General features: G+C 49.7%; 1 protein-coding gene across 7 annotated transcripts in view; it reads left to right on the top strand.

The window, feature by feature from the left end:
* REEP1 (receptor accessory protein 1) overlaps positions 1-24,532 on the top strand; it is a 111,157-nt gene extending 86,625 nt beyond the window's left edge. Inside the window, exons 6-10 of one of the 7 annotated variants that reach the window (XM_057742859.1) lie at positions 7,484-7,661; positions 12,547-12,582; positions 19,144-19,295; positions 21,483-21,550; positions 24,258-24,532. In XM_057742859.1, coding sequence (XP_057598842.1) covers positions 7,484-7,661; positions 12,547-12,582; positions 19,144-19,295; positions 21,483-21,550; positions 24,258-24,273 — 450 coding nt within the window. In that variant the 3' untranslated portion in view covers positions 24,274-24,532. Of the gene's footprint in view, positions 1-2; positions 189-7,483; positions 7,662-12,546; positions 12,583-19,143; positions 19,296-21,227; positions 21,275-21,482; positions 21,954-23,269 lie in introns of those variants that run through there. The other 6 variants (XM_057742858.1, XR_009054799.1, XM_057742860.1 and 3 more) reach the window with 6 other exon arrangements.
* The last annotated feature ends 3,311 nt before the right edge of the window (positions 24,533-27,843 follow it).

The following is a 27,843-nucleotide window of genomic DNA, read 5'->3' as shown; positions in this document are numbered from 1 at the left end:
AGGTGGCTCGACTCCTTCCTTTTGTATCCTCTTTGGACCTCAGAGAAGGGCAGGTAACCCTGTTGAGAGATGTGACTAACTCCGAACTGATCCAGTCGGGGAGAGAGGCCAGCAGCCCTCTCCGCCCACCAGCCCATGGCCTGGATCGGAGCCGGGTGTCTTTCCTGCCAACACCCGTGTGTGTACATGTGCGTTAATCCCAGAGCCGGGGCCCAGTCAGCCTCCTCCTAGAGACTCTGATTGTGTTAATTTGGTGGCATCTAACATGCGATTAACATATTTCATTTTTTTTTTTGTTTGTTTGTTTCGTGCCTGGAGAATGAATTGAATTTGGCGATTGATACTAAGGCGGGAAGAATTCTTTCTCTTTTGTTTGTTAATCCAATTCTGTGTCACAGACGAGGCCCCTGCCTTCATCCAGCATGCTGAGTAAGAGCCTGCTTGGCCTTGATGTGGAGCATGTGTAGCTGTAGAGGTTAACTGTGTCAGGGAGGTGGGTACCCTGTGGGAATTTAGAAGGAAGTACTAACTCTGGTTGAATCGCCAGTGGGAACTGTGGTTATGCTGGCGACTTTGCTGTCCATTGCCTGAGTCAGTAAAGCCTTCTGTCTTTATTCTCATTGTCACCAGTTGCAGGCAGTAGATGCCTACGAGGTGGGCGAAACTTTGTGCTCGGCTGGAGCCGCCTCCTGCCACTTGTGTCCCTGTCACTGGTGTCCCTTCCCCCCTGTGTCCCTCTGGAAAAGAGGACCTCATCAAGGGCTTGCAACCAGACTTGGTGACTGTTGAATCAGGGCTCTGTGGGCCCTTGTGGCAGGTGCTCTGTTAGCGGTAAATTGTTTTACTTAGAGTATCAGGTTATTAAATGTCTGGGTTTTCCCAGGAATACACTCCCTCCCCTAAGAAAAGTATCAAAACAGAAAATTTGGTGTTTGTTGGCTACATGGATTTCTTATTCCTTACAAACTGGGGGAAGTATTAGGAATTAAAGATCTCAGATTCACAACATTGTAAATCAACTCTACTTCAATAAAAATTAATTTAAAAAATTAAAAAAAATTTACAGTTCATGAAAGTATAAATATGTACATAAAAGTACACATAAGTCCCCACGGTTTGTATCTTGAATCCATCTGTAAAATTAGAAAGATATAGTAATACATACAAATGAAAAACTACATCAATAAAATTAAAATACAAAAAAAGAAAAGATCTCAGATTAATAGAAAATTCAGTGACACAGTTTACCTCTTAACGTCCAGTTTTCTAAGTGTTTTAGCCAGGAAAAAGACAAGATTAAAATAATCGGAAATAGATTCCCCTCCCTTGCCCCGCTAAGATACTTCTGTGGGATTTCCGGGTTTCTAGGAGCACAGCTGAGAGAGCCTCTGGGCCACGTGGTTTTCACGTACCCAGAAAAAAAGCAAGGTGAGTCTGTTAAAACAGTGTGTAAACAAGCAGCTGCAACAAAACTGGGTAGACCATGCATTTTATACCGTGGGGAATAAAGAGGTCAAAGCACGGCAGGATGCAAGTCAGAGATTGGTTCTCATGGAAGTCCAAGTACGTCTCCCTTTCTGGTCCCTTGAGGCTGGGCTGTGGCAAGGTTCTTCTAGGGGTGAGATGCTGAGGGCAGTACTTACCTGTGGTGTGACAGTCCCAGGGGCAGGTGCTCAGATGTGCCTGAAGTAGGCTGACCTTAGTTCATGAAAGGGCCCCAGAATTCCCAGCTTTCCTATGGTTCATACTGTAAACTTAGTGTTGGCTGGGGAGGAAATCGTTGCAAGAATTAAAACACACACACACACACACACACACACACACTCATACCACAGTTTATTCACCTTTCATCAGTGTTACCTTGGGTTGCCCAACATGAATTCTAGAGATTTTCAAATCATTCTAGAAACTCTTATTTTGGAATTGAAATTAGAGCCAGAAAATGAGCCAGAGAAGAGAAGACCATAGCTTCTCGAAGTCAAAATTTTCCTGTTGGAAGGGAATCTTGCTCAACCTTTTAACTTCCCAGTGAGGTTGCAAGGCTGGGCAAGACCAAGTTGATGGGTCAAGGTCCCCTGTAGCAGGGTTGAGACCAGGCTCTCAGGGCTCGAGAGTGAGTATGTGGCAGTTTCTGGAGAAACCACTTTTTCCTTCTTTCTCATTTGTTTGTTTTAAGTAGTTCCATGTTGATTTTTTGATCTAGATGGCATTTGTCAGTATTATGCCAGCCCCATATTCACAATTTAGGGTCCTCAGGGTGATCATGGAAGAGTGCTGTGGGTGTTACTAAAAGTGAAATTGTAATGATTTCTTAAAGGTAACACATGTTCATTGTACACAATTCTAAAAGTACGAAAGAGGGCATAGAGTGAAAAATCAGTCTTACTCCCTCCCCTGCCCTCCACTGGCATAGTTGTTTTAAAAGAAACCCTGTCACCTTTCAACAGGCACTTTCACAAATGCAATCATTTAGCCATTAACATGATATAACTGGACCCCCATCTTTTTAGCAGATAAAACTGTGAGGACCTCATCTGGGATGGAATGAAGAGGCAGCTCTCATTGGTGACAGATCTCTTTCCATCTGGTCCCCATCTTCACCCACCCAAGTCCTCCAAGGCCAGGTCAAGTGCAGTCTCCTCCAGGATGCCTTGCCTCTCAGATGTGTGCCCTCTGTCCTTTGCACCCTACAGCCTCTGGCATCTCTCATACACTCCTTGTGGACAGAGCTCAAGCCCCTGTTCAATATGTTGCAGCTTCAGGTCTGGGACCCTGGCTGGTGCATCACGGTGGGGATTAGGGATTTCCTGCTGCACACTTTTCTCAGTGGATTGCTTAATAAATGGTTACACAGTCATGCATTCAACTCCTTGACCCCTAAAGTGTATCAGGTAGCAGGGCAGATGCCAAGGCTGCGTTAGTAAATAAAATAGTCTGGAGAGGAAGGCAAACCAACAAACAGTGGATGCGGCAGGGAGCTGAGATGGTTAGAGGAAGCTTCTCTGAGAAGCGCAACTGTATTTCATTAAATCTGAAATGCCGTGGTTTCTAAGACACATCATTTTCTTACATACCACTAAAGAGGAAAATATTGCCAGTTAAATTAGGACATAATGATTTTCACTTAGAATTTTTTTCTTCTATTTATTCTTTTTTTTCTTTTTCTTTTTCTTTTTTTTTTTTTTTTTGGCTGCACCGTGCAGCTTGAGGGATCTTAGCTCCCCAACCAGGGATTGAATCCAGGCCACGGCAGTGAAAGTCCGGAATCCTAACCATTAGGCCACCAGGGAACTCCCCTACTTCTGCTTATTAAAAAGACTCTCTTGGGGTCTTTAGATATAGATTTTTCTGTTTATCACTTTTGTACCTGCAATAAAGGGAACATACAGGCACAGTAAATTAATCGAAGTCTTTGTAACCTTCACTTTTAGAATCTGATTCTTCTGAATCACTTTTCAACTGCGTTCATCAGTGTCTGCTTACGATGCGGCCACGCCACTCTCTCTGCTTTCTAGAGCGATGGGGATGCAGAGCTCTGAGAGTCTCATCCACGCTGCTGATAACTCATTCTGCCAGTTCTGATGTTGCCACTTTCTTCATCTTACTGGAAGCTGGCAGTGGGACGTGTTTTAGACAACCTAGATTCAAATTCCTTCAAGTGGGTTTTTTTTTTTTTTTTTTTTTAATCTTTTGGCGGTACCACACGGCATGTAGGATCTTAGTTCCCTGACCAGGGATCGAACCCATGCCCCCTGCATTGGACGCACCACCAGGGAAATCCCAAGTGGGTCTTAAATGGTTTGTTGACAGTGAACAGTCAGGAGTTTCCATTGCATGGTTGTGCCTTTGGGAATAACAACCAAGTGCATTTGCGTGTAGGCAGTGACGACCAGGACAAGGCAATAGCAATTGTAAGACCCACCGCAGTGTCAGAGGTGAGAAAACGTATGTCTTGTAATTGATGAAGATCATTCACAAGAAGTCTAGGAGTAAGCGGGCACTGTCGGTATTCCAGTGACAGTAATGCCGAGGCTCCGGGTGGATGTCTCTGGGAGTCTCCTTGTCACAAGGTGGCAGTTCCCACACTCAAAGGCAGAAAGCAGGGAGCAGGGTCAGGCCTTTCTCCTTCTACATGTCAGAGAGAGAAAATACCAGAAATCCCTTAGCAGATTTCCCCTTACCTCCCATTGGCCAGAACTGCATCACACGGCCATGCATAACAGCTAGGAGGGCGTTTGGGAAATCTGTTTTTTCTCACCATTTGGGAATGACTTTTGGATGGTCCACTAACAGTACATCCCACTGTGGTCAAATACATTTGGGATACCCGGAGTCAAACAAATCGAAACACTATGACTTCTCAAAGCTTTTAATACGGTGATGTGGCTCATTGAATTACAGAATGTTTTTAAGCTATTCCAAACTTAGGGAATCCAAATTTATTTTCCCAAAATAAGAAACCCAGTTTTGCAGAATACCAGAGAACCACTTTTGGCTGTTCCCCAGAGTAAGAAAGCAAAGGTTCTCGGAGCAGAGCTGAAGTGGCAGGTGGAATAAGGTTTGTGGAAAGTGAATGGAGACAAGGTTTGGAGCAAAGACTGAGTAGGGCTGAGAGGTTTACAGATGAGAGGGCTATAATGATTTGGACCATCTCAGATTATTTTGACAGGTACGGCCTAATTTGTCTTCAGGAGCCTGTATCCATGCTGCTGTGATTTCTTCTGAGACAGGACACAGTTGATACTGAGCTATTATTATCTCCTTCTCTTTCCTGACCTTTGCCACTTCCAGTCTTCATGATGCTAGTGATATTGGAGCAGGTTGGCTGGCTTCTGGGATGGGAACTGAGCGCTTTGCTGAAATGGACATGGATGTCTGTGATGCCTGCTGCCTTTCTCTCAGATACATTGCTGAGCCTTTGTAAGAGCTGGCAGACACAGTGATGGAGTTAGTCCCTGACCATTTATTTGGACTTGGGATCACAAAGCCCCCCCTGGTTTTTCTGGCCAGAAGTGATCTTTCTGTTTTTTATTTCAGCAGCAACTTGCACGTCTCAGGCAGCCGCAGCAGTACATCAGCATCATCGTAGCTGACATTTGGGGAACAGTTCCTATGCCCTGGGCTCTGTAATGGACAGCGCGTGGCCTCATCCCATTTACCCCTCCTCCCCATCCTGCCATGTAGCTGCTGTTCTTGCAGATGAGAGTAGTGAGGTGGTGAGGCCGCCCAGCTCTTAGTGACGGGACTGGAATTTGAATCCAGGTCTGGCTCTAGAGCTGTGGTTTCTTCATCTTCATTTTCTGTAGTTTCTGGAATGGCACTTCTGGGTGGTTATTTGTCCATTTGTCTTTTTACATTTTGCCAGAAATCGAGCTATATTTTTAGTATTTCCTAATGATACCTAGCACAGTGTTTTGCCTGTACGAGATCCTTGATAAATCATAGTGAAATAGAGAAATGTATAACTGGAAGCATGAATGAAAGAGTGACTCTGTGAGTGGTTTTCCTGAAGGTTAACTTATTATTGAATTATTCCATTTTAATTAGCAGAATATTTCCTCCCTCTTTTCAGAATCAGTTTTTGTTCTCTAGTCATCTCATTTCTTCTAAATTCTAGATATCATCTTGAATGTTTCTGAGTAGAATAATCATGGATTATTGGCTGATGGATTTGGAGGGGATTATACTGGGCAGCTGGTCCCACCCTCATTTTCTTGGCAAAGACCATCCAGCTGTTATGTCTAGAAGGTGAAGCCTCGAACCCTTTGTCCACCGTCGTCCCAGAGCAGTATCTGAGGCAACCAGGGCGATTTCTGCCTTTTTCACATAATGCCCTCTAAACATCCTTTGCCTGGATTTAGAATTCTAGTTGTATATGTATTTGATTATTAAATAGTTTTCTTTTCGTTGTTGTTGGTTTCCTGGAGGCATGGGTTTTTTTTTTGAAATACCTTTGGTAGACTGAGAACTTACCTTTTTCATATTTTAATGCATATTTGTTTCATTCTGACATTTCTTCTAAACCTGTCTGCAAGCCCTTTTGTCTTCCCCGTTGCCTCTAATTGCATTTTCTTCTTTAGCTAGCTGACTCATACTAAAGTTACTTCAGTGGATTACTGTGCTTTCTTGGCCCATTTTCATTACTTTTTTTTTTAAGTAAAGTGAAAAAAAATCTCCAAACCCTGGTGCCATCTCTGAAAGCCCTTACTAAAGCTGTCATGGCCCCTGTTGGTTTCCTCAATCCCACCGCCAGCCCAGAGCCCTTGTTAGCTGTCCTTGCTAATTTTGTACCAATATGTTGGTTCCAGCCTATCTGTGGTGCCTGTGGTCCCCACGTCCTCCATCCCTCTAGGGCTACCCTTTCCTTCATTATTCAGATATAATAAAATACCTCCATCCCCATCTGTGCATCCCATGTCCCTATGGGAAGTCTGCACGCCCTCCAGTGTTTCTGAAGATGCTCGAGTTTATCAGTTTACCTGGTGGTTACTTGCCTGTCACCTCTTGTTCCAAATCCCAACCCAGTTCTCAGTAACCCCAGTCTCCTACCAGCCCCTGCCCGCTCAGGTTTCCTTCTCCCCCAAACACAAGTCTCCCCCTCCGGCCCCTGAGGCACACCTAAAGCAATGCTGTCATCCCTGTGCCTTCCTTATGATCCTTTTCACTCTGACAGATTCTCTCATCCAGATAGCAAGGCCCTTCTCTTTCATAAATGTAATGAATTGATCCTGGTTTCCTAAACAAAGGAACATTTTCCCCCTGCGATGACTTCTGTGGCTCCCTCAGAACAGGAAATGGTTACCGTCAGCAGGGCTTTGTTGCGTGTGTGTGTTTTTTTTAATATCATCTTTTTCCTTCCTGATTCATTACCTTTGGGTATTTTATGAAGCTCAGATGCGACCGTGGCAGTCAGTGTGACTCACGCACAGTCACGTGAACGGTTAAAAGAAATGGCCGTTGTCATCCATTTAAAAATACTGCCTGCATTTTGTTTCCTTTGAAAAGAGCAAGGACTGAGCACATAGATGATTAAGTTCTGATATCCTAGCCAGATTCTTGGGTCCTGGGAACTGAGCAAAATGTAGCTGTCTAAGGATTTTTATTTATGTGAAAACCGAGAAGCTGCAGACAGGCCCTGGAGAGTAGGCACTGAAGGCAGCAGTCGTTTCCGAGGCCCCGGGTCTGCCTGAGGCTCTGGCTTCTGGTGGGGGCGTCTGAAAGGGAGGAAGCAGCAGAGCCAGAGGCACAGTTGCTGAGCCCACACGAGGCCCTGGAACATTCTGGGCCCGGACCCCTCAATGTTTCCCGCAAGTTCACGGCGCAGCTGCCCCTCTGCCGAGTCCCCCCAGAGGACTGGTCATCACCGTCCCACCTTGCCGACTGTCAGAGCCTGCTCTTGGCCTTGGTGGCGTCTGCCCCCCACGACTGCCGCTGGTCTGAGGGGCAGGCCTCTGACGTGTGCCTCCCCCTGTGTTGTGTCCAGGGACAGGGTGCCTTATCGGAGAGACTCCGGAGCTTCAGCATGCAGGACCTCTCCACCATCAGGGGAGACGGCGCCCCTGCTCCCTCGGGGCCCCCCCCACCGGGGCCCGGGCGGGCCGGCGGGAAGCACGGCCAGCCTAAGATGTCCAGGAGCGCTTCTGAGAGCGCTGGCAGCTCAGGTAGGTGTCACTCCCCTTCGCCTCCTTTTCACCTCATAGGCCTCACTTTCGTGGAGAGAGGCCCAGGCCACCCTAGGGCCCTTGCCCCAAGGACTCGCCACCCACATAGACCTCCATCAGACCATACCAGGCCAGCCAAGGGGCAGGGCACCACTCGGGCCGGGACAGAAAGCTGGCCCTGGGGACTCTGATGGGGGCAGGGTTAGGTCACCCGCACCACAGGGCCCCGCCCCCTCCTTCTGATTGTCTGGGGGTTAGGGATGGTTGAATAGTAGTACCAAGTAGGTCCAAGCCTAGAGGCCCAACCAGACCTGGGCCAAGGCAGCTTTCTCTGTGTTCTTGTTTTCTGACCCCACGCTCCCAGGGGGGCTCACCTGTCATGAGCACCTGAGTGTCTCCTCCCACCCACCCAGGGCTTATGGCTCTCGTGGTCCCTTTTCCCCGTGTGGTATTTCCTGTCTTCCCTCTCACTCTACCATGTCCTCCGCTCCCTGAGCCCCCATGCACCATGCACACCCTCGGCCACCACGTGCAAAGGCCACACTAGCTCTGAGGTCTAATTCCTGTGGAGGCCAGAGCTTTACCGAAACCAGGCCTCTGTCTCGATGTCTGCCCCTGGTAGAGGGGTACCTGTGCCAGGGTGGACCTGGGACTTTATTAAAAGTGCAGAGCCCTGGGCCCGCCCCCAGGGGATGCAGTAAGTCTAGGGTGAGACCCTCATATGTGATGCTGTCGAGGTGCAGCCACATTTGGGACCCACTGATGTCTGATCCGTCAGTGGGTTTCAGGTTTGTGGAGGGTAGGGGCGGGGATTAGAGGGGTGGGAGTTGGGCCAGGACACACAGGTTCCCAGACTGTTCCTTGGGGAGATTACAGGGACTTGGCTCTCAGGACCTGAGCACTGCTACTGCCAGCAGAGGCTTGATGGGGAGGCGCTGCGGGGGGTGGTTCTGGACCGCCGACTCCACGCCTCCCCTTTGGTGGGAAATTGAGCCTGGGGGTGGAAATTGGGTCACTGTTGGAATCTCTGGCTGAGACATGTGCCAGGTGGCTACCCTGTCCTTAAATGTATAAACAGGGACATCCAGGCCACCTAGACCTGGACTGTGTGCTGTGAGGTGCTGCCTGCAGGGGGCACCTCAGTCCTGAACCCTGGATCCTTCCAGGCCCCACCTGACTTGAGGGTCTAAGACATGGATGGGAAAGAGGGAGCCTCATGGCTGCCCTGGGAATGACGACCTGTACTCCCTGCCAGGGAAAGGAGAACGGCTCAGAGCCTGGCCTGGCGTCTGCCAGTGTCCTCCCCTCTCAGGAGTGTCCCCTCTACGCCTGGCCCCAGGATTGAAGATTGTGGCTTTTCTGTTGGAAGGGAGATGTTTTAACCCTAGCAGGTTGGGGAGGTGGAGGCCTGGCTGTGGGGGTGAGGTGCACCTCAGGTAGGGGAGCCCTGTCCCTGTGCCAGGGAACTTAGTATGGAATCCCAAAGACAGGCAAGAGGGGACCTTGGGGATCACTCAGTCTAACCCTATGATTTTACCTAACAAAGGTCCAGGGAAGTGAGCTGTCTGTCACCTGCTGGTGGCGTCCTCCCGTGGCCCCCTGACTGATGGCATCCTGCGGTGGGCCCCTGACTGGTGGTGTCCTCCCGTGGGCCCCTGACTTGTGGTGTCCTCCCATGGCCCCCCTGACTGGTGGCATCCTCCCGTGGCCCCCTGACTGATGGCATCCTGCGGTGGGCCCCTGACTGGTAGCATCCTCCCGTGGGCCCCTGACTGGTGGCGTCCTCCCGTGGGCCCCTGACTGGTGGCATCCTCCCGTGGGCCCCTGACTGGTGGCGTCCTCCCGTGGGCCCCTGACTGGTGGCGTCCTCCTGTGGGCCCCTGACTGATGGCGTCCTCCCATGGCCCCCTGACTGGTGGCATCCTCTCGTGGGCCCCTGACTGATGGCGTCCTCCCGTAGCCCCCTGACTGGTGGCATCCTCCCGTGGGCCCCTGACTCCTGGGCCAGTGCCTTCTCCTCACTCATGTGCTGCTCATCAGGTTTCCTCAAGCATCTACAGCTTCTGACCTCCTGGGCACAGCAGGGATGTGAAATGGAATTAGATAACGCCTCCACCGTCGGTCAGCTTATCAGCTACTGAGCCTCAAGTGAAAGCTGTCATTGGAAGAAAAAGGGCCCCAGTTCTCTGAGGCTCAGTGGGCAGAGCTAGAACCAATGGGGTAAAGTTCCAAGCGGGTAGCCACTTATAGCTGTGTGGCCTGGGCAGGCTGTTTCTCCTCTGTGCACCGCAGATTCCTTATCTGAACACAGGGAATAACAGGCCCCATTTGTAGGGCTGGCCTGAGGATTCAGATGAAATGATCCGTGTACAGGTGCTGAGGGTGATGCCTGGCACCGTAGGTAGTAGCTGCTATTATTGTTCTTCTTGTTGATATCTTACTCACCTACGAAAGCACTTTATAATATGAAAGTATCCAGGACAGAAATGGGCCACCTTGTGAGACAGTGAGATCCCTGACATTGAAAGGGCCCAAACCGAAGTCAAATAGTTACGTACCAGAGCCTTAGGGAGGGACTCCTGCTTTGGCTAGGAAGTGAGCCTAGGTGGCCCTGCAGTCCCTTTCCCTCTAAGAGTCTTTGTTTTCATTTGAGAGATGACCGAAGCAGAGGAAGTAGGCTCAGAGAGGTCACGCACTGTGTCAAGGCCACACAGGACCAGAATCCAGGCCTCCTGCCTACACCTCCCCTCGGTGGATTATTTGTGGCAGAGCTGAAGAACTGGGGAAGAGAGAGGTCCATGGATCTAAAAGGCGACAGATATGACTCAGCCATAAAAATGAATGAAATTTTGCCATTTGCGACTACACGGGTGGACCTGGAGGGTATTATGCTTAGTGAAATAAGTCAGACAGAGAAAGGCAAATACTGTATGTTTCCACTTATATGTGGAATCTAAAAAATAAAACAAGCGAATGAATATAACAAAACAGAAACAGGCTCATAGGTACTGAGAACAGACAGGTAGTTGCCAGAGAGAGGGGGGAGGGGGAGGGTAAAATGGGTGGGGAAGATTAAGAGCTATGAACTACCAGATATAAAATAGATAGGTTACAAGGATGCCATGTGCAGCACAGGAGCATAGCCATTATTATTTACAGTATCTTTGTATGGAGTATGGCCTATAAAAATATTGAATTACTACACCTGTACACCCGAAACTAATATAATATTGTAAGTCAGCTGTACGTCAGTATTTTTAAAAAAAAGGCAATGGGAGGCATCCCCTGGGCCTTGAACATCTTCCCAGATCAGCACTAGATGGAGACGGATTCGGGCTGATTTGTTTGGTCCCAGCCCTGCCGCCCTCCAGCCCTGCCACGTCCCGGGAGGCAGGGAGCGTGCTCTGGTTGCAGGTGTGCAGGCCGAGCAGGTGGAGTCCACGGACGACAGAGAGCCCGCTGTGCTGCAACACAACCCACTCTCCTCACGCCCGCCCTTGGCCCCGGCACCTGTGATTTTCGGGGGCCGGAAACTGAGGTGCTGACCTAGCAGGGAGGGCAGGGACCATGGGTCCTCACCCAGCTGTTCTGGGCCTAAAATAGAAGTCATCTCCGAAAGGAAGACAGGTGAAAGATGGCCCAGGGCCTGGGTGTGGGGCAAAAGCACCCAGATCAGAGGCTCTGGGACTGTCGTAACCTTGGAGTGGAGGGTCGGGGTGCCTGGGAGGAAGGCAGCCAAAGGTGGCCCAGCTTGTGTGCCCTCCCAGCCCCCAGCCTTGGGCACCAGGCGTGGTCGGAACAGGGAAGCCACCCCGAGTCTGGGCTTCCCTCCTGGCTGCGTGACCCCAGGCCTTTGCAGAGACGGCACATGCAACATAACAAGGCAGACATCACCAAGCACACTTGTTCCCACTGGGCCAACATTGAACGTCAGAACCTTTCTCAGGCAGCCGCTATCAGAGGATGTGACCTTGGCATAGGAAACGAGAGCTCAACTTGCTTCAGTTTTTCCTCTGAAGAAAAGGCACAAGGATCCCTATTCAGCCTGCATCTTAGGGTTGCGAGAAGGGTGGCCGGGGTGGTTCGCAAGCCCTGGGCAGGTGGCAGCTGTTGCAGCAGGCTGAGGGAGTGTGGGCCGGGGCAGCGGCTGCACCCCATCAAGTTATGTGCATTTCAGCGTACGTGTAGGTAGAGTTTGGAAACATGAGGCCTAGGGAAAAAACGACAAGATGGAATGAGATTTTATGTAACATTATACGTAGAATAAAAATCTGCACCCGCTGGTGTAAAATAACACTATGCGGTTTGCTTCGCCCACCTTGCAGAATGGACTAGGAGGCCTTTCGTCCGACACCATTTATTGAAAGTCTGGCATTGAACCCCAGGAATGATCCTAGCCTTCCATGAACTTGGAGGCGGTCAGCCTGTATTTAGTGAGCACCGACTGTATACCCAGATGTGCAGCAAGACCAGGGGAGTGTGTGAGGTAGCAGCCAGTTGGCCATTTGAGCACTTTGGGGGTTCGATGGTCAGTTTCCTGCAGGTCATTCTGAACCGGGAGTCAGAGAGAGGAGGGGCGTCGGGGCAGGCGCAGTTGGAGTTACTCCTCAGAGGAAACTTTGACTTCATCCCCTGCCTTCCCTCGGACTGCAGGACACAAGGACTGACCTCTGTGGGCCAGGCAAGGGCATTTTCTAGACCCGAGAGGAAGCTGAATCTGGAATGATCCCCTCCCCCACCTTGGTGTCTCTACAGAGACCCACTTTCCTGGGACCCCTATATTGAGCACTCTGGGACCCCCACACCTCCCTGGGGCCTCCCTGTTTGCCTGGGGCTGGTTCCTGTCAAGTGGGGACTATCGCTGATGGTGCCCACGTCCCCACAGTGTGTACCTGCTGCTCCACCTGCAGGACCCGGAAAGGTGAGTAGACAGCCAGCTTCCCTGCAGTGCGCGGGACTCGCCTCGGGAGGAAGCCCTAACCATGAGCTGGTGTCTGACCTTGGGGCTCCCTTGCAGCTGCAGGGCCTGGCGGGGTGGAGTCAGGAGGTTAACTCCTTCAAACAGCAAGCCTGTATTGTCTTACAGTGAATCCAGGCTAGAAATTTGGGAGCCGTGTAACTGGGTGGTTCTGGCTCAGGGACTCTCAAGAGTTGTGGTCAGGTTGTCGGCCAGGGCTGCAGCCACTTGAAGGCTTGACTGAAGATGTCTGTGGCTGTTGGCTGGAAGCCTCAGATCCTCACCACGTGGGCCTCTCTGGGGCTGCTTGAGCATCCTTGTAACGTGGCAGGTGGCTTCACCCAGAGTGGGTGATGCAGAGGAGAGAGGGCAAGAGGGAAGTCACAGCACCTTTTAGGACCTGATCTGAAGTCACACATCACCGCTTGCTTCTGCCTCATTCTGTTTGCTGGAAGTGAGTCATCAAGTCCAGGTCACACTCAAAGGGAGGGAATCCAGCTCCGCCTCTTCACCAAAGAATGTGTGGAGATGTTTTAAAACCATCACAGGGTCATAGCCCCCTCGTGCTGTGCGTGAGGAGGACACAGGCGCTTACCAGGTCCACTGGAGTGACAGAGCCCTGCGGGTCCAGAGGTTTCGGTCCTTGTGCAGCCAAGGGAGCCCTGGTCCTGCTTTGCCACTTACCAGCTGTGTAACTATGTGCAAATCCCGTAACCACTCCAAGCCTTGGTTTCCTTCCAATAGAGATATAGATCCGGCTTCCCCACGTCCCTGTGCTGTTGTGAAAATGTCTGTGAAAGGGCTTTTTGAAAGGTGGGGGTGATGATTACTGTTATAGCCGGCAGCCCTCAGGGAGGGGATGGGCCTGGGCTCTCCCAGGCGTGGGCGGGGGCCCCCTACAGCCACCCTCCCTGGGTGACGGCTTGGCCACGTTGTTCTCTCCCGATCTGCTGCTGTGCTTTCCCTGACCTTAACTAGGCACTGAGGGACCAGAGGTGGTGCTGGGCTAACCCAGCTCCCCTTGCACTGCACCCCCCACCCCCTTAAGGAATGAAGAAGCTGCGTTTAGCCGAGAAGGTGAGAGGGGCCGCCCCTGGCCCGCAGCCGCCGGCTGGTGTGAGTGGAGGAGGGAGGCACGCCTGGTGCCCTTGTTGCCTGTGCCCGCAGCCCTGGTGCCACGGAGACGTGGCTCGTGCCTCCCACACCGATGGAGAGCAGGAGGGCGTGGGGCTGCGTTCTAAGAAGGGTCCCATTTTCCCTTTATTTCTTCGGTTTTCAATGCTAAGGTTTTCAAAGATCTGTAGAAGACCTGGGGGTTTTGGAGGCCGAAAGCCTAATGAGAACGGACGGTCCAAGGAGTCCTGGGCAGGGGGCTGTGGAGGCCTGCGTGCTGCTGGAATGGAGGAGTGTATATATGCTCAACAAGGATAAAAGAAACAGGGACTTCCCTGGTAGCACACTGGTTGAGAATCCGCCTGCAAATGCAGGAGACATGGGTTCGAGCCCTGAGCCGGGAAGATCCCACATGCCGTGGCGCAGCTAAGCCCATGTACCACAAGTACTGACCCTGCGCTCTAGAGCCCTCGAGTCACAACTACTGAGCCATCGTGCCACAACTACTGAAGCCCGCGCGCCTAGAGCCCGTGCTCCACAAGAGAAGCCCCCGCACTGAGAAGTCCATGCGCCACGATGAAGAGTAGCCCCCGCTCACCGCAACTGGAAAAAGCCTGTGCACAGCAACCAAGACCCAACACAGCCAATAAATAAATAAACAAAAATAAATTTTTAAAAAGGAGATAAAAAAAATGCCAAAAAATGCCAAAAGAAACGGAGGGGCTGCACCCAGGTGTTTCCAACACCAGTGGCTAAGACTCGGGCCTGCTGGCTGTACTAGTTTGTAGGAAACAACCACACTGGCCCAGTGGCCTCAGGCAATTATGGTTATTTCAGTCTTTTCACCCTTTACAGTTTTGAGTTTATAAATTCCATGAGCCATTCAGGAAGCCTCTCCTTCTGGAATCTTGTCACTTGGGGGACCAGGGAGAGGAGAGCTGCCTTCTCCTCTGTTCTTGCCTTGTGGGCCTGCTCCGCGCTGGTCTCTGCATGGGGAGACGCTCACCCCGGCCCCAGCCCCATGGCTTCATAATCAGGGGCTGCCTTTCCAGTGCGTTTAAATAGAATTACAGCTGATGGTGGGAACCGAGTAGAGTCTGGTCTTCCTGGGAGCTGTGGGGATGGGGGTGGGAGGGGACTGGGCGGCAGGTGGGGCTTGGCGGCGGCCTCTGGCTGGGGTGGCCCTGCTCAGAGTCATGGTGTGGGAGCCTCTGCCCCAGCCCTGCCTTCCTCGGCCCTCTCGAGGGCCCTGGGGTTCTCCCCCGTCTCCCTAAGGTCTGCTTGCGAGGAACCAGCGGGTGACTCATCCACACCATTGCCCTCTGTGACGATGGGAAAGCCCCCTGGGCTCATCATGCCTCAGGCTCCTCCTCCGTAAAGTGGGGGTTTGAGCTAGGTACCTTCTGGCACCTTCCCCGTCTAGGGGCCCTTCCAGCTCTGACCTGCTCTGCGAGTGAAGGGTGCTGGGTGTGAAGTGTCAGCAGATGGTGTCGGGGAGGTTTGTCTCACACCCAGGCCTGGGGCAGTGATGCTGGGAGAAAGGATTTCAGGAGTCACAGTTGCTTTGGTCAGAGGGACCTTCCTGGTCCCCCGAAGTGATTTTCATCTGTGCATCTCAGGTCCCAGGAGAACATTCTGCTCCATTCCTGCCCGTCTGTCAGCCGTTTCCTGTTGTTTCCTCACATCTGTCTCCCTTTTTCTGTGCTTCTATTATTATCTCTCTCTTCCGCCCCTCCTGCCCTTTCTCCCCTCTTTTCTCTCTACCTACCTTGATGTTATATTGAGCTGAAAACTGAATTCTGTTACTGCTTGGAATCAGTCACAGAGGTGGGTTCTTTTCCCTTTTTTTAAAAAAAAAAAATCAAGTGTATGGGAAATCATATAAAAAAGAAAAGTCATCCCATGTTATCCTCTCTGTTAAAAGAGAGAGAGAATTGCTTCCTTCTTGAGTGTGGCCCTGGGGCAGTGTCTTCCCTCAGCAGCAGGAGCGGTCAGAGGTTTGGCGCGTGGGCAGTGCGTGTGTGTGTGAGTGTGTGTGTGTGAGTGTGTGTGTGTGCGCGCACGTACACGAACACTCGCACATGTGTGTTTCATCCCCAAAGGTCTTTCCCTAACAGAATATTCTCTTCTTTCTCCTTGGTGGCTGTCGGGGACGCGGATGTAAGTGGTCCAGATGGGTGTGCTGCCCTCCACATGCATTTGCTGACTTTCATTAAGGACTCTGACTAATGTGTGCCGTGTGGGAGTGTTTGCTAACCCGGGATGCTCGCTGCGCTGTGGGGGGGTGGGGAGGCCCCTGGGGCTCCTGCAGACGGATCCGCTCAGCCTTGAGGGGCTGGGGGTTTCTCCCTCCCTGCCCTCCCCCTGGAAGGAAGAGGTGCCGCTGCTTCCCAGCCTGCCGTAGACACGTTTGCGACACAGAACGTCAGCAAAGGCTACACGCTCATTCCCCTGCTGTGGAAAACGAGCGCGTCCCTTGTCCTTTCCTGGAGGCCGCCCAGTCTCGGGCAGCATGGTCAGCTCTGTGGGCTGGAGGGCTTGCCTGCTGTTCCCTGAGGTTCGGAGGTAGTTGCGGCCGTGACCTTGCATGGGGTGCGCCTCTCATACGAGTTGTCTTTAGGAGCCATCAGCGTATTAAGATGTGGGCAGCAGCACCCTTTCGGGTGAGGACCTGCTGGGTCACAGATTCTATTTGGATCTTCAGGGAGAGGGGTGCCGAGGAGGCCCATTTTCGGCCCAGCCACCCATCTTCATCCTGGTGGCCGTCTTGGTGGGACCAGGTTCTGTGGGGTTTGTTTCTTCATTTATACTCCTCCCTGTTCCAAAAAGGACTTGTCTGCTTGTGGGAATACAGATGGTGGATCAAACCAAATAAGAAGAACGAAGCTGGGGGGAAAGGGAATAGGCAGGTAAGATGGAGTCAGGAGATAAGTTTAAGTCCATGTCACAAAGTCATAGACTGTCCAAGATGCTGGGCTTCCTCACAGCCAGTGCCAAGAGGGAAACACAGTTATGAGATTCAGTGTCGCAGCATAGTAGCCAACCAGAGGCTCAGCTTGTCCACAGTGTTTATGTTACAAACAACATTCTTGGCAAAAACCTCTGTGGACACAGTGACCAGTAGGATTCTTCTTTTTTTAGCAGGTTCTCTCTGCAGCTTCCCATTGGAAGCTGCTTCTGGCCCCTGAGCTGCCCACACTACCATCCTTTGCTCCCCTGTTCTGCTGAGTTGAAAGCTTGTTTTCTATTCCTGCCTGGATATCTGGGTTCCCATTGATCCACCACTCCTAAGGGACCAGAGGGTCACTTCTTTTCTACCCTTCAGTCCGTGCTCGAGGATGCAGTGGAGAACAAACTCAAAGCCATTTCGTTTCAGTCCTGAGATCGTGGCTCTGTTGTTGTTGTTGTTGTTATTATGAGTATTATTGTTCTGGTAATGTGTGAGTTCATAGCTCAGTCCCAGTGAATCCAGACCAGGTGAGGAGGCTGAATTGTTCGATGCCTGAGGATCTTTTGGTGACTCTGGGCTGCCTTCTGGACCTCAGAATGATCAAAGCCCTAGGCCCGGATTCAGAGGAAACCATGTGTGCTGAGGCACAAACTCGAACCAGTCCCCTAGCCCTCTCTCAGGATGCGGGGTTTCATATTGACAGAGCTAGCCAGGTTACTTCTGCAGTGTCTGCCCTGGTCTGAGAGCTTTTGGGCCTGGGGAGGCCTGTCTCTTTCCTCCTGTCTGGTGTCCAGAAGGAACATCCTTGCGACGGGTGTTGAGTTCTGATGTGGGACGAGAGCTGAGCCTTCTGAGATGATGTCGGGACTCCACCGCGGTTAGTGGACAGGCGGTCACTGTGGGCACAGCCCTGGGTCAGTGCTCAGAGGGGCCAGGGAGGATCAGCCATAGCTGAGATGCTTTCTGTGGGGCCGAGGCAGTGAGACGGATGGACAGGGGAAGCAGGGCGCGCAGCACAAGCCACGTGGTACACATTCCAAGCCCCACTGGGAGTAGAAGGACAGGCAGGGCCTGAGCATTCAGGGAGGGCTCCCTGGAGCTGTCAGTCTTCGTCTTCATCCTTCCTAAGGGTGCAGCTGATTCGGGCCGGGGAAGGGACGGGAGGAAACCTAAACTTGGAGGAAACAGGCTGGGGGATACACAGGAGCAAAAGGCACAAAGGAAGGTTAATTAACATCTCAGGCTTCGCTCTCACTCAGGTGCTGTCTGAGCAGGGCGCTCCCAGCCTGCAGCTCAGCTTTGAAATCCGTGGTTAGGACAGCCGTGCTCTCATGCTGCCCCCTGCTGGCTGTTGGGAGTATAGCAGCAATGACCGGGAAAGCGGCTCAAGATGAGGCTTCTTGCTGTTGGTCTTACTAGGCCCACACCGGGTGCTGTTATTCCCCTTTCGATGGAGAGAACACATTTGGTGGCTGAACATGTTTTTAGGAGAAGTAGCGGGATGTTCCAGAAAGAGCTCTGGTTTCTCTCTGCAGGCCTTGGAGTGGTTGGACCAGGTGATCTGAGGGCCCCCTGGCTCTGCATTCTGTGATTCTAGGTAAAAACAATATATGAAGCCTAGAAAGATGGGCAGGAAGTACTTTATATCGCGACTGAGATAGGACTACCTGGCCAGATGACATACAGTATGCTCAGCATTGAACATTGCAAAAATACCGTGCACTCAGTGACATGAATCAATTCTGGTGCTTTCCCTGTGGGTTAGTCACGGCAGACCAAAACAGGAATCCTGCTGTCGTTTCTGAGGGGAAGGCTGCTACTAGATTCTCCTTCTACTAGGCTCCTTTGCTTCTCTAGGACTTGGCCTTTGAGTGAAAAATCTACATAGCTTTGCTTAAGGTTCTCTCTGAAGGCTTCCTGGCATTTTTCATCTTGTCTCTTAAGGAATGCTTGGAGCTGAATGTGCACGTGTAATTAAGGCACTGTCAGCATTGCTTGTGTGTATCAATATTGTAGAAAACTGTGCTGGTCCCCTCCGGAAGTCACTGCCACCATCCTTTCTAGAGATTCTTTCCCTGAGCATTCTTCTGGTGTGGCCTCACAGCTCTGAGCTGCAGGGTTGAGCTTACAGGTGCTGTAAGCGCACGTTACAAGGTGCAGGTTGTAACACATCTCAGTTAAGGCAGAGGTGTCCCCACCTCCCCGGCAGCTCATCCGTAGATTTTGAAGCCTATACGTGTTCCCGTGCTCAGCACCTGCCCAGTCTCACAGTTGCAGTGATCCTGGATCCCCTGCAGTATCCCTGGAGGATACCATACCGGGGCCTCGGCTCTCCTAGCTGGCCTGGCTTGCCGTGCTGTGTGCCTAACCTTGACCTTGCCTGCCCTTCTTTGCTCCTTTCTACACTGATCCCACCTTGCTATCCTTTGTCTCCTCTGTGTAGATTGTAAATGGACATTCAGTGGTTGAGGGAGATGTGAATGAGGGTGGTTTGGAGGCATGGGAGCCCCACCAGGTCCAAAACCCACTGGCGTTTTCTGATGAGGAGGAGGAAGACCTGCTGGATTTCATGTACAAGTATAAAGCACCTCGAAGGACGGAGTTGCCCCTGGAGGTACACGGTGTCGGGGGCTGTGGGGTGGAGTGTGTGTCTGCACAAAGGCCTTCACCTTGGCGATCTGGGGCTCCTGGGAGTGGCACCTCTTGGGGCACCCAACATCTCCTGAGTGCCTGAGGTGGGGAAACCTCTCTGCATCAAACAGGCTGGACAAGCCACGAGGTAGCGTCCAGCTACTTGCCAGGGCGTGACTAAGACCCTACTGCTTTTATTTGGAAATAGAAGAGGTGAGATAGTGTCTAGAGATTTAAAAAAACAGAACCGAAAACAAAAAACAAAAACAAAACCTAACTACCAGCTTACGGTGATGTGTGAGTGAAAAGCAACCCAGATGAGTGTTTGGGGGGAGAAAAATTCAGAATGTGTTATATGACAGGTCTTTATAAGTAAGCTTGTTCCCTGCATCTCCATGACACAGCGTAGTGCCTGGTACAAAATAGATGTTCAAAAAATGTTATTGAAGGGGTGCAGCCCTTCAAAATGACCAAAAACAATGCATTTGATCTATGTACTCTGGCCAGTTGTAGATGCACGTGGAGTTTGGGCAGCAGGAGGGCCAAGCCCAGAGCCTCACGGCCTTGCTCTGGGTGGGGTCACTAGGCTTGGGCTCAGGTGCAGGGCCCGCAGAATCGGGGGACCCCAAAGTCTTCCTCTCTGTCCCATCACATCTCCCCTCCACCCCCCTTGCTGAATACTGCAGCCCGAGAGTCCATCTGCCCACGGAGCAGAGACCCTTGTGAGACTTTGGTGAGGCCGTGCGTGGAAAGGCTGCCCTGCTCCAGCACAGCAGCTGTCGGCCTGTTCACACTAGGGCCACAGCTGTTACCACCGCAGTGTGCCTTTGCTCCTCAGATTCCTTCCTGAGGTGGGGCACGCGGGGGTCAATTTCGAAGTTAGAGGTTTTGGTAAAAGATATTCTTGGTTTTAACTCCGTCCAAGGAGTCCTTTACAGCCCGGGCAGCGCCGCTCTGGGGAGAGGGTCCCAGCCCAGTGGGCAGGGAAGGTACCAGAGCCATTCTAGGTCCTGAGGGTTTGTGCCTTTTTGGTTTTGTTTTTTAAAGCTGCACAAGCCACTTTACTGTTTATGGTTAAACTGCCTGAGGCAAATCCCTAAAACAGAGGTGGCTGGTAAACATTTCCTAGTTGCAAAGGTGTAGTGTGAGGACTCAGGATGTGGAAGGCCGCAGGAGCCTCCTGTTCCTGCTTTTTTCCCTCCCGCCTTCCTCCGTGTGCCCGCTGGGCAGCAGACTCCTGGCTGGGAAGTGGTGGTGAAGGCGGACCTGCTCCCAGGACGTCACGGTGTGGCAGGGGAGACGTTGCGCAGAGCAGACACGTACCCCGTGGGCGCAGTGTCCTCTGATGCCCTGTCCTGTGCTAACGGTGTGAGAACCCAGGAGCTGATCTTGGCTGTGAGTGGGCCGTGGGGGTGGGGCTCAGGAGTGACTATGGACAGAAAAGGGAGGAAGGGCCTGCGGTCAGAAGGGATGGAGGTGTGAAAGGACAGTGCAGAAAACGAAGCTGAGTACAGAGAGTTGGGACCAGTTGGGAACCCCCTTGAGTGCTATGCTAGGAGAAAAGATGTCCCTTTTATTTTATTGTGATAGTAACTTCCCCTGTCATGCGTGTGTCCCATGGAAGGAGGGGCCCCTTGATAGCCATTTGTAGGGAAGGTCAGGTGGAACCCTTCCTACTTAAAGGCAGGGTTTCCTCTGTTGTGTGGTTTACTGTGCGTGAAAGGATTTCACCTCCAGAAAGAGGACTGAAATTTGGTGATGGAAATTTTAAGCACGTACCAAGAAACACAAGGCTGTTTCCCAAAGGAAATAACAAAGACAAGGGAAGAGATGGGGAGGCCTCTCTCTGCTGAGTCACTTGTTAGGATAATTTTGCTCCCAAGGCAGAAAAAAGATGTGTCATCCTTCTGTGCAGCCTTTCACTTGAGAGATCCGGAGACTTCAGAGAGCATGAAGAGGGAGGCGCTGGGCTCCTCCGTGGGCTCAGCTTCACGAGGACGCTGGGGCTGTGACTCTGGAGACCCAAGCGGGCCCCCTGCCCCGCCAGCCTCAAATGTGTGTATTTGACCAAAGGAGCTGGCGTCTCAACACAAACCCCTCCGGGTGCGGTCCTCAGAAGCTTCCATGTTTATGCCAAATTGAGGGGTCCTTTTTCTGTTGTCTCTACCAGGCACCGCCTAGAATCCTTCGATCTCGCTTCAGGAAGAAAAGTACCTCATCCTCGGCCACTGAAACCACGTGAGTGAGATGAGCCAACAGCACCGGATCCATAGAATGTTTCTTCTCTGCCTTAAAGAGCTATTTATTCACTAATAACATAGAAACCCGCAAGCTGGTGTGCTGAGTGCGCAGCCTTGGACGTGGCGTCTCCTCTCTCCCCTCTTCCACTTTTAAGGGTTTTTTTTCCTCCCCTTTCCTTTCTTTATTTTGCTGGGGAGAGGCTAAAGGGGAAGGTAGTGTGTTGGGGGTGTGATCTTAAGTCTTCTGAGGTTAGTAATTTTCCATAATTGGATTGGCATACAGACAGCAGTGTTTCTAGAAGAGAACCACCCCCACACTGCTGAGATGTACATTTGTAATTTATTTGTTGCATACTTTGTTTTTAGTCCTCTATATGCAAACAAAGCAATTTTTTTTAAACTTTTTTTGTTTTTGGTATTAATACCTTGGACTACGATGTACATATTTACGGCTTTTGGCTTAATATAGCGGACTTGCAAGGGCTGCCAGAGGTTCTGATGTGTAAGAAAACCACAAAAACAGAAGTGTAAAAACTTACTTTGATCCTAGAGAATGTCTCAGATGTGCTTATGAAGCTTCCAAATACAACTCGAGTACAACATCCCTTTTCCTGCGGGGCAATGGTCCATATTCTTCAGACAAGTTAGTTAATATGCCAGAGAGGTTTAGAATGAAGAGAGACAGTATTTTAGTGACAGGTGTGAGTGTAACGAATTCAGGGGAACAGCCTAGAATAAGAGGACAGTCACGGGAAGCTTGTCTCTCCCATGGAACCAGGATTAGGAGCTTCTGAATCCTTACAGGGCATTTATCATTGTCTTAGGCAGGAGCCTCACCCTTGATGAAACTTCTCGGGGATGCAGACGTACAGAGCTGTTGCGAGGAATCATTTTGAGGGTTTCAAAAGTGCTTGACAATGACTGTGTCTCCTTCATAGTACCCAGTGCTGGGACTGATTTCCCCAGGTAGAGGAGCCTACAATGGGAGCGCCTCGTTTTAGGAAACACTAAGCAGAACCCAACCAATCCACCCAAACTAAACCAACCCTAGAACCACGCTTTGTCTCAGATGCGCGGCAAAGCACACCTGAGACACCTGGGTAACGGTCCCAATGCTAGGTTCTAGAAAGGGTTCAGAGGTTGAGATCTTCATGGACGCGACTCGCTGCTCAGCTCCTGGGCAGCTGCGGCTCATGCCCTGTTCCCTTCCTGGCTTGTGCAGAATGTGAACAAGAAAGACATCGCACGCTCACGGGCATGCATTTTATACCAGCCCAGATCACTCAGGAAGAGAACAAAGCACTGTCTGAGGGGACTCCCTACTTAGATTGAGACTTTTATCTGAAAAGGAGATTCTGGTTTAAATAGCATCTTGGTCTGCGGCAGCTGCTCTCCCCTGCGAGAGCTGAGCCCAAACGTAGGACTCGTCTACTTGTGCTTAGAGTTGGTGTTTCCTTCCAGTGTGCTGCATGCAGTGGTCACGACCCAGTTCCTTATAATCCTTGGACTGTGTTTGTTCGTAGATAGGCCCTGAACACTAGAGAAGTAGTGTTACGTACCACATAAACCCGCTGTCAGTCAGCTGTAAACAGGCCCAGTTAAAGACTGTTCGCGACTGATCTACGCAAACATCCATCCGTCTCAGCCACCTCGGAAAGGGTTTTTCTTGAAGTTGATTGTTACCAGATGTGCTTATTTAAATCCCTTTTCCCCACAGCGCCTCTGAAGGTGACTCTGTAATTTACAAAAGGATTTAGGAAAATAAACCTAAAAGCAAATTTGTGGTTCAGAGGGCAAACAGAGGCTGGCTGTTCATCGTCTGTGCCCCACACCCACCAATACCTAAAACCGGTAGGGAAGATGGAAAACCTGTTTTCTTCAAGCTCACTGAATAATTTCCGACAGAGGAAAAATATATGCTTTAAAATGTATCTACTTGTCATTGAGAGTACCCAGAATTATCAGAAACAAATGCAAAAAAAAGCTTAACTTATTAAGCAGCTTTTTAGCAACTTTTTTTTGCCAAAATAAATGCCTTTAGCAGCAGAGATTAAAATCCTATTGTGAACAAGCTATATTTTCACCATTTTACAATGGAGAGTTTTAACAAGTATGGGCTATCAAGTTTGCACTCAACTATGCCAAAAACAAGTTTGAAGCACTCTACTCTCAGACATGCTGTATTATTTGTCATTTAAGATTTAAAATATATAAAGGTATCCAAACTGCTGTCTTAATGTAACTATTTTTCCTTCAAGTGTTGGTTAGGGAGTTGGATTCTCTCTTAAAAACACTCACTGTACAACTGAGAGCAGCTGTCATATTTCTGGCAAAACGTGTTTACTTATCCAACAAGCTGTAAATTTGTGTGGACTGACGTAAAATGTGAATGCCTCAAAGTGTACATGTAGTGGTGTAGAGTTCTGTCTAGAGGATAAAGCTGAATGTTTTTAATTTGCTAATTTACAGACCAAGGCTGTTTACAAAATGCTAGCTGGAAAGTCTGTACTCTTCATGTAGTTAATTTAAGTTCTTTGCTCTTGAGCACCTGTTCTGTTCCTGAGGAGACGAGATGTGGTGTTGTACTTATAAACTGGAGAGTTAGGCATAATCCCTCCTGGCTTTGTGTGAACAGCTTGCTCACTTCGCTGGCCTCTGAACTGTGTGTTCTCCGTAGTAAACTGTCCGTGTGTCTGTGATAACAGTGCTTGTCAACCATGACCGCGTCGAGTACCTTCCTAGTTGTTCACCCTGCACGGTGTTGGAAATGGCAAAGGTGTGCTTCCTTCGCAGACGGCACCCGCTCCGAGAGCTGCACTCTGGATCAGGACTCTGCACGTTTCCCCTTAGTTCTGTGATCCCCGTAGAACGGCCTGTAATCAAATAGTATACTGGACTGTGCATCAGAGGGATGTAAAATTACAGTATTCCGAAGGTTGAAGTTCTGCTGTTTTGTTATAATGCCTGATATATATCTTGAATAAAGTCTTAACATTTTTCTTTTAAAAGATACCTCTGTAATGTTGGGCTTGTGAGGAAAGAGAAAATACTTAAAAAAAAAAAAGTATTCATCGGCAAGGATTAGAAGCTGAGTGATCAGCCCCTAACGGTCCTGGTACCTGGCACCTGGCTCTGTGCCCACTGCACAGAATTGTTGCAAAGAGAAAAGATTAAATGATATCAGTGCTTTGAAAACCAGTTGATCATATAAATATACATCTGGTAGTATGTTTGTTTTACATTTTTAAAGGTCACCAGTGGAAACTAGGTAGCTGTGAAGACAGAGTAGTTTGTCTATCTGGAAGGCAGTTTTAATTCTGCAAACAGACCTTCCTCATCTGTAGCTCTGGGAGAATGTGTGCAGGTCAGAAGAGGGTGGCACACATGGAGATGTGCTGGGAGGTATGGACGCCCTTAACGCCACTGCAGCCCTTGCCTTTAAGATATAAACAGGTACGTGGACCCTGGTGGTCCAGTGGTTAGGACTCCATGCTTCCACTGCAGGGGGCGCAGGTTCAATCCCTGGTCGGGGAACTAAGATCCCACATGCTGCATGGCACAGCTAAAAAAAACAAACAAACAAAAGATATAAACATGTGCATGTACCCTTCATAGGGTGGTCACAAAGACTTGGAAACTCAAAATCTGAACCATCACAATGAAACACTTTTTCTTTGCCTTTATGGTCCTATGTGTTTGACACAAGGACTGTAAAGCATGGCAGCAGCAGGTAGAGAAGATTCAGACTGAAAGAAAGAGACTTGAAGGAAGGCTGCAAATCTACTCATTTATTCATTTACTGAGCCAAGTCCAATGTCAACAGAACTGAGATTAACTAAGGTTAAGAGCTGACAAGTAACAGAAAAGCAGAGTTACAGAATTTAAAAGCTGACTTGGTTCAGTGTCATGAAGTATTTAGTATCTATGGCGACAGATTACAGTCACTTGTTGATTCTGATGTGAATTTTCATGTTAGACTTGGGGAAATACACAGGATTCCAAGGAAATAGACCGGGTTCTGTGACTTACCAGCTATACTTTGGGTAACGTATTTAACCTTCTGTGAGCTTCAGTTTCTGCAAATCTAAACTAGGGACAGATAACACCTCCCTTGCAAGGTTGATATGAGCGTTAACTGTCTTGCGGCTACACGCTGGGACCTGGTAAGTGTTTAATAAATTATACCTTTACATATACTTGAATGTCATTTAGATAGACCCTTTAATTTAGTGTTTTGTTGTCAAACTATAAACTTAGTGTACATGATAAGCCCTGCTACCCACAAAACAAAAATTATATATATGAAAATTCCCTTTCCCCTAAATCATGTGCCTGTCACCCTTTCCACTTCAGTCCATCTCTGGCTGCTGGGGCCCACTGCCAGCCCTGTCCCTGGCCTAGAGGGGAAACCAAGGTGCCCTGAGGCCCCCTGTCATCTGTATCGCACTAGAGAAGTCACGGAGGTGGTGGGAAAGGCTCTTCCTCCTCAGCTTCTTCGGGCACCAGCTCCATCCTGCTGCCAGGGGTGAGTGGAAGAGGTAAGGAGCCAGGCAGGTGAGAAATGATGTGGATGCCTTGTAAGGGACTTGCTTCTGCTACCCTAGAAGCATGAGGAAGTGAAAACCCATCCAAACAGAAAGCCTTCCATGCTTCAGGCTCGAGAGTCTCAACTTAAATCACATCTCTGTTCTTTATTAATTGGTCCCGTAAACAGACACACACTTTGCCTTAGAGATTTAGAACACTTTATTGTCACCCTTTCTCCTTTTAGTGAACACACACTGGTTTCAAGGAATTCCTCCAATAATCCTCGTAGGACATGCCACAGAATTTCAATTTGGTTATCTTTTATCTTTATTAATAGAGGAACTGCATCTTATCAACTATTATATTAAAGGATCTGAAGCAGCAATTGAGGCATAATTGTATTTACTCCCAAACTCTTTTTTTTTCCCCTGTGTCTTTTTTTTTTTTTTTCTTCTTTTTTTTGGCCACGCCATGTGCCTTATGGGATCTTAGTTCCCCATCCAGGGACTGAACCTGGGCCCTCAGCAGTGAAAGCACAGAGTCATAACCACTGGACTGCCAGGGAAGTCCCATAATTGTAATTAATAATGGTTTTACAACCAGGCAAAATGCTCTGCTGTTTGAAAATGCTTCCCAGATGGTTCTGACAGGAGAGCTGAGAACCACTGCCCTAGACTATAACCATCCCAGAAAACTGAATTTTCCTCAGTGCTGCTTACTTGACCCTCTTCAAGTGAACAATGCTTAACTTTTGCATCGTTTCTAAAAATGACTGAGATTACTTTTCCCCTTTAGGTTCTACAATGTGTCTTTGGAAAATTTGGGAAAAAGTTTACCCTCACAATTAAAAATATGAAACCTCAAGTGGATAAATTAACTTTTATAAAATATAGTATCTTTTAACTCTTGCTTAAAACGTTTTTGTCTCTACTTATAGAGCCTCTTTCGTTTCATGAATGGGCATACTGAAAGACTATTTCATTTACTCTTCTCTCAATAAAAATCCTGTCTGATAAACTAAGTGAGACCTGTTATGAACACAATGACCCTAGCAAACCAGCCGTGTGTTGCCACCCCCGCTCACCCCTGAGGGAAACTGCCCACATCACTCTCTTTTGCGCCACATGAACCTGCTAGCAGTCAGTGGGCCAGGGTGGGCTCTTGACCTAAGAGCAGCCAGTCCCTATACTGGTCGGTGACCCCGACGAGACCTGGTATAAAAAGACAAACTGGCCCAGCTAGAGTCTCTTGGCAATTAGAGACTGGAAATAGGAGCTGAGAGTCATGATGCAGAAAAGGACCTCGGAGGTGCAAGCTAGCGTCATGATGAGGGAGCAGGTAACAAGAGTAAACAAAAGCTGTGGAGCAGAGAAGTTGGTGAGGAGAGGCAATGGAGCTGGCAACGTAAAAACAACTGAGTTGTGTGCCTGGCACACCCCAAGCCTGAAGACCCACCACTTCTGCTGCTCGCATCCAGGGCCACCGCATGATTCTGCTCTCCCTGAGGCCAGGGGGTGGGTTCTGGGGGGAAATGGGCTGTGAGATGGCTCCTGTGTTCCCAGGCACGTATCCTTAAGATAAGGTCACACTGCTTAAGCTAACTTGTTAGCTTTACGGTCTTTTCACATCTAACTGGAGATTCCCTGCAACTAAATATGCCTAATTGGAACAACTACTTAAGCCATTACCATTTGTTAAAAAAAAAATCCGTAATTTAAAATTTGTTTCTCTGAACAAATCTGGGAATGTTTAATTAAGTTTTAA

This window comes from Hippopotamus amphibius, chromosome 7 (assembly GCF_030028045.1).
Source record: "Hippopotamus amphibius kiboko isolate mHipAmp2 chromosome 7, mHipAmp2.hap2, whole genome shotgun sequence".
Classification (NCBI taxonomy): domain Eukaryota; kingdom Metazoa; phylum Chordata; class Mammalia; order Artiodactyla; family Hippopotamidae; genus Hippopotamus; species Hippopotamus amphibius.
The sequence above is the reverse complement of the archived record's forward strand: the minus strand, read 5'-3'. Positions and strand labels throughout refer to the sequence as shown.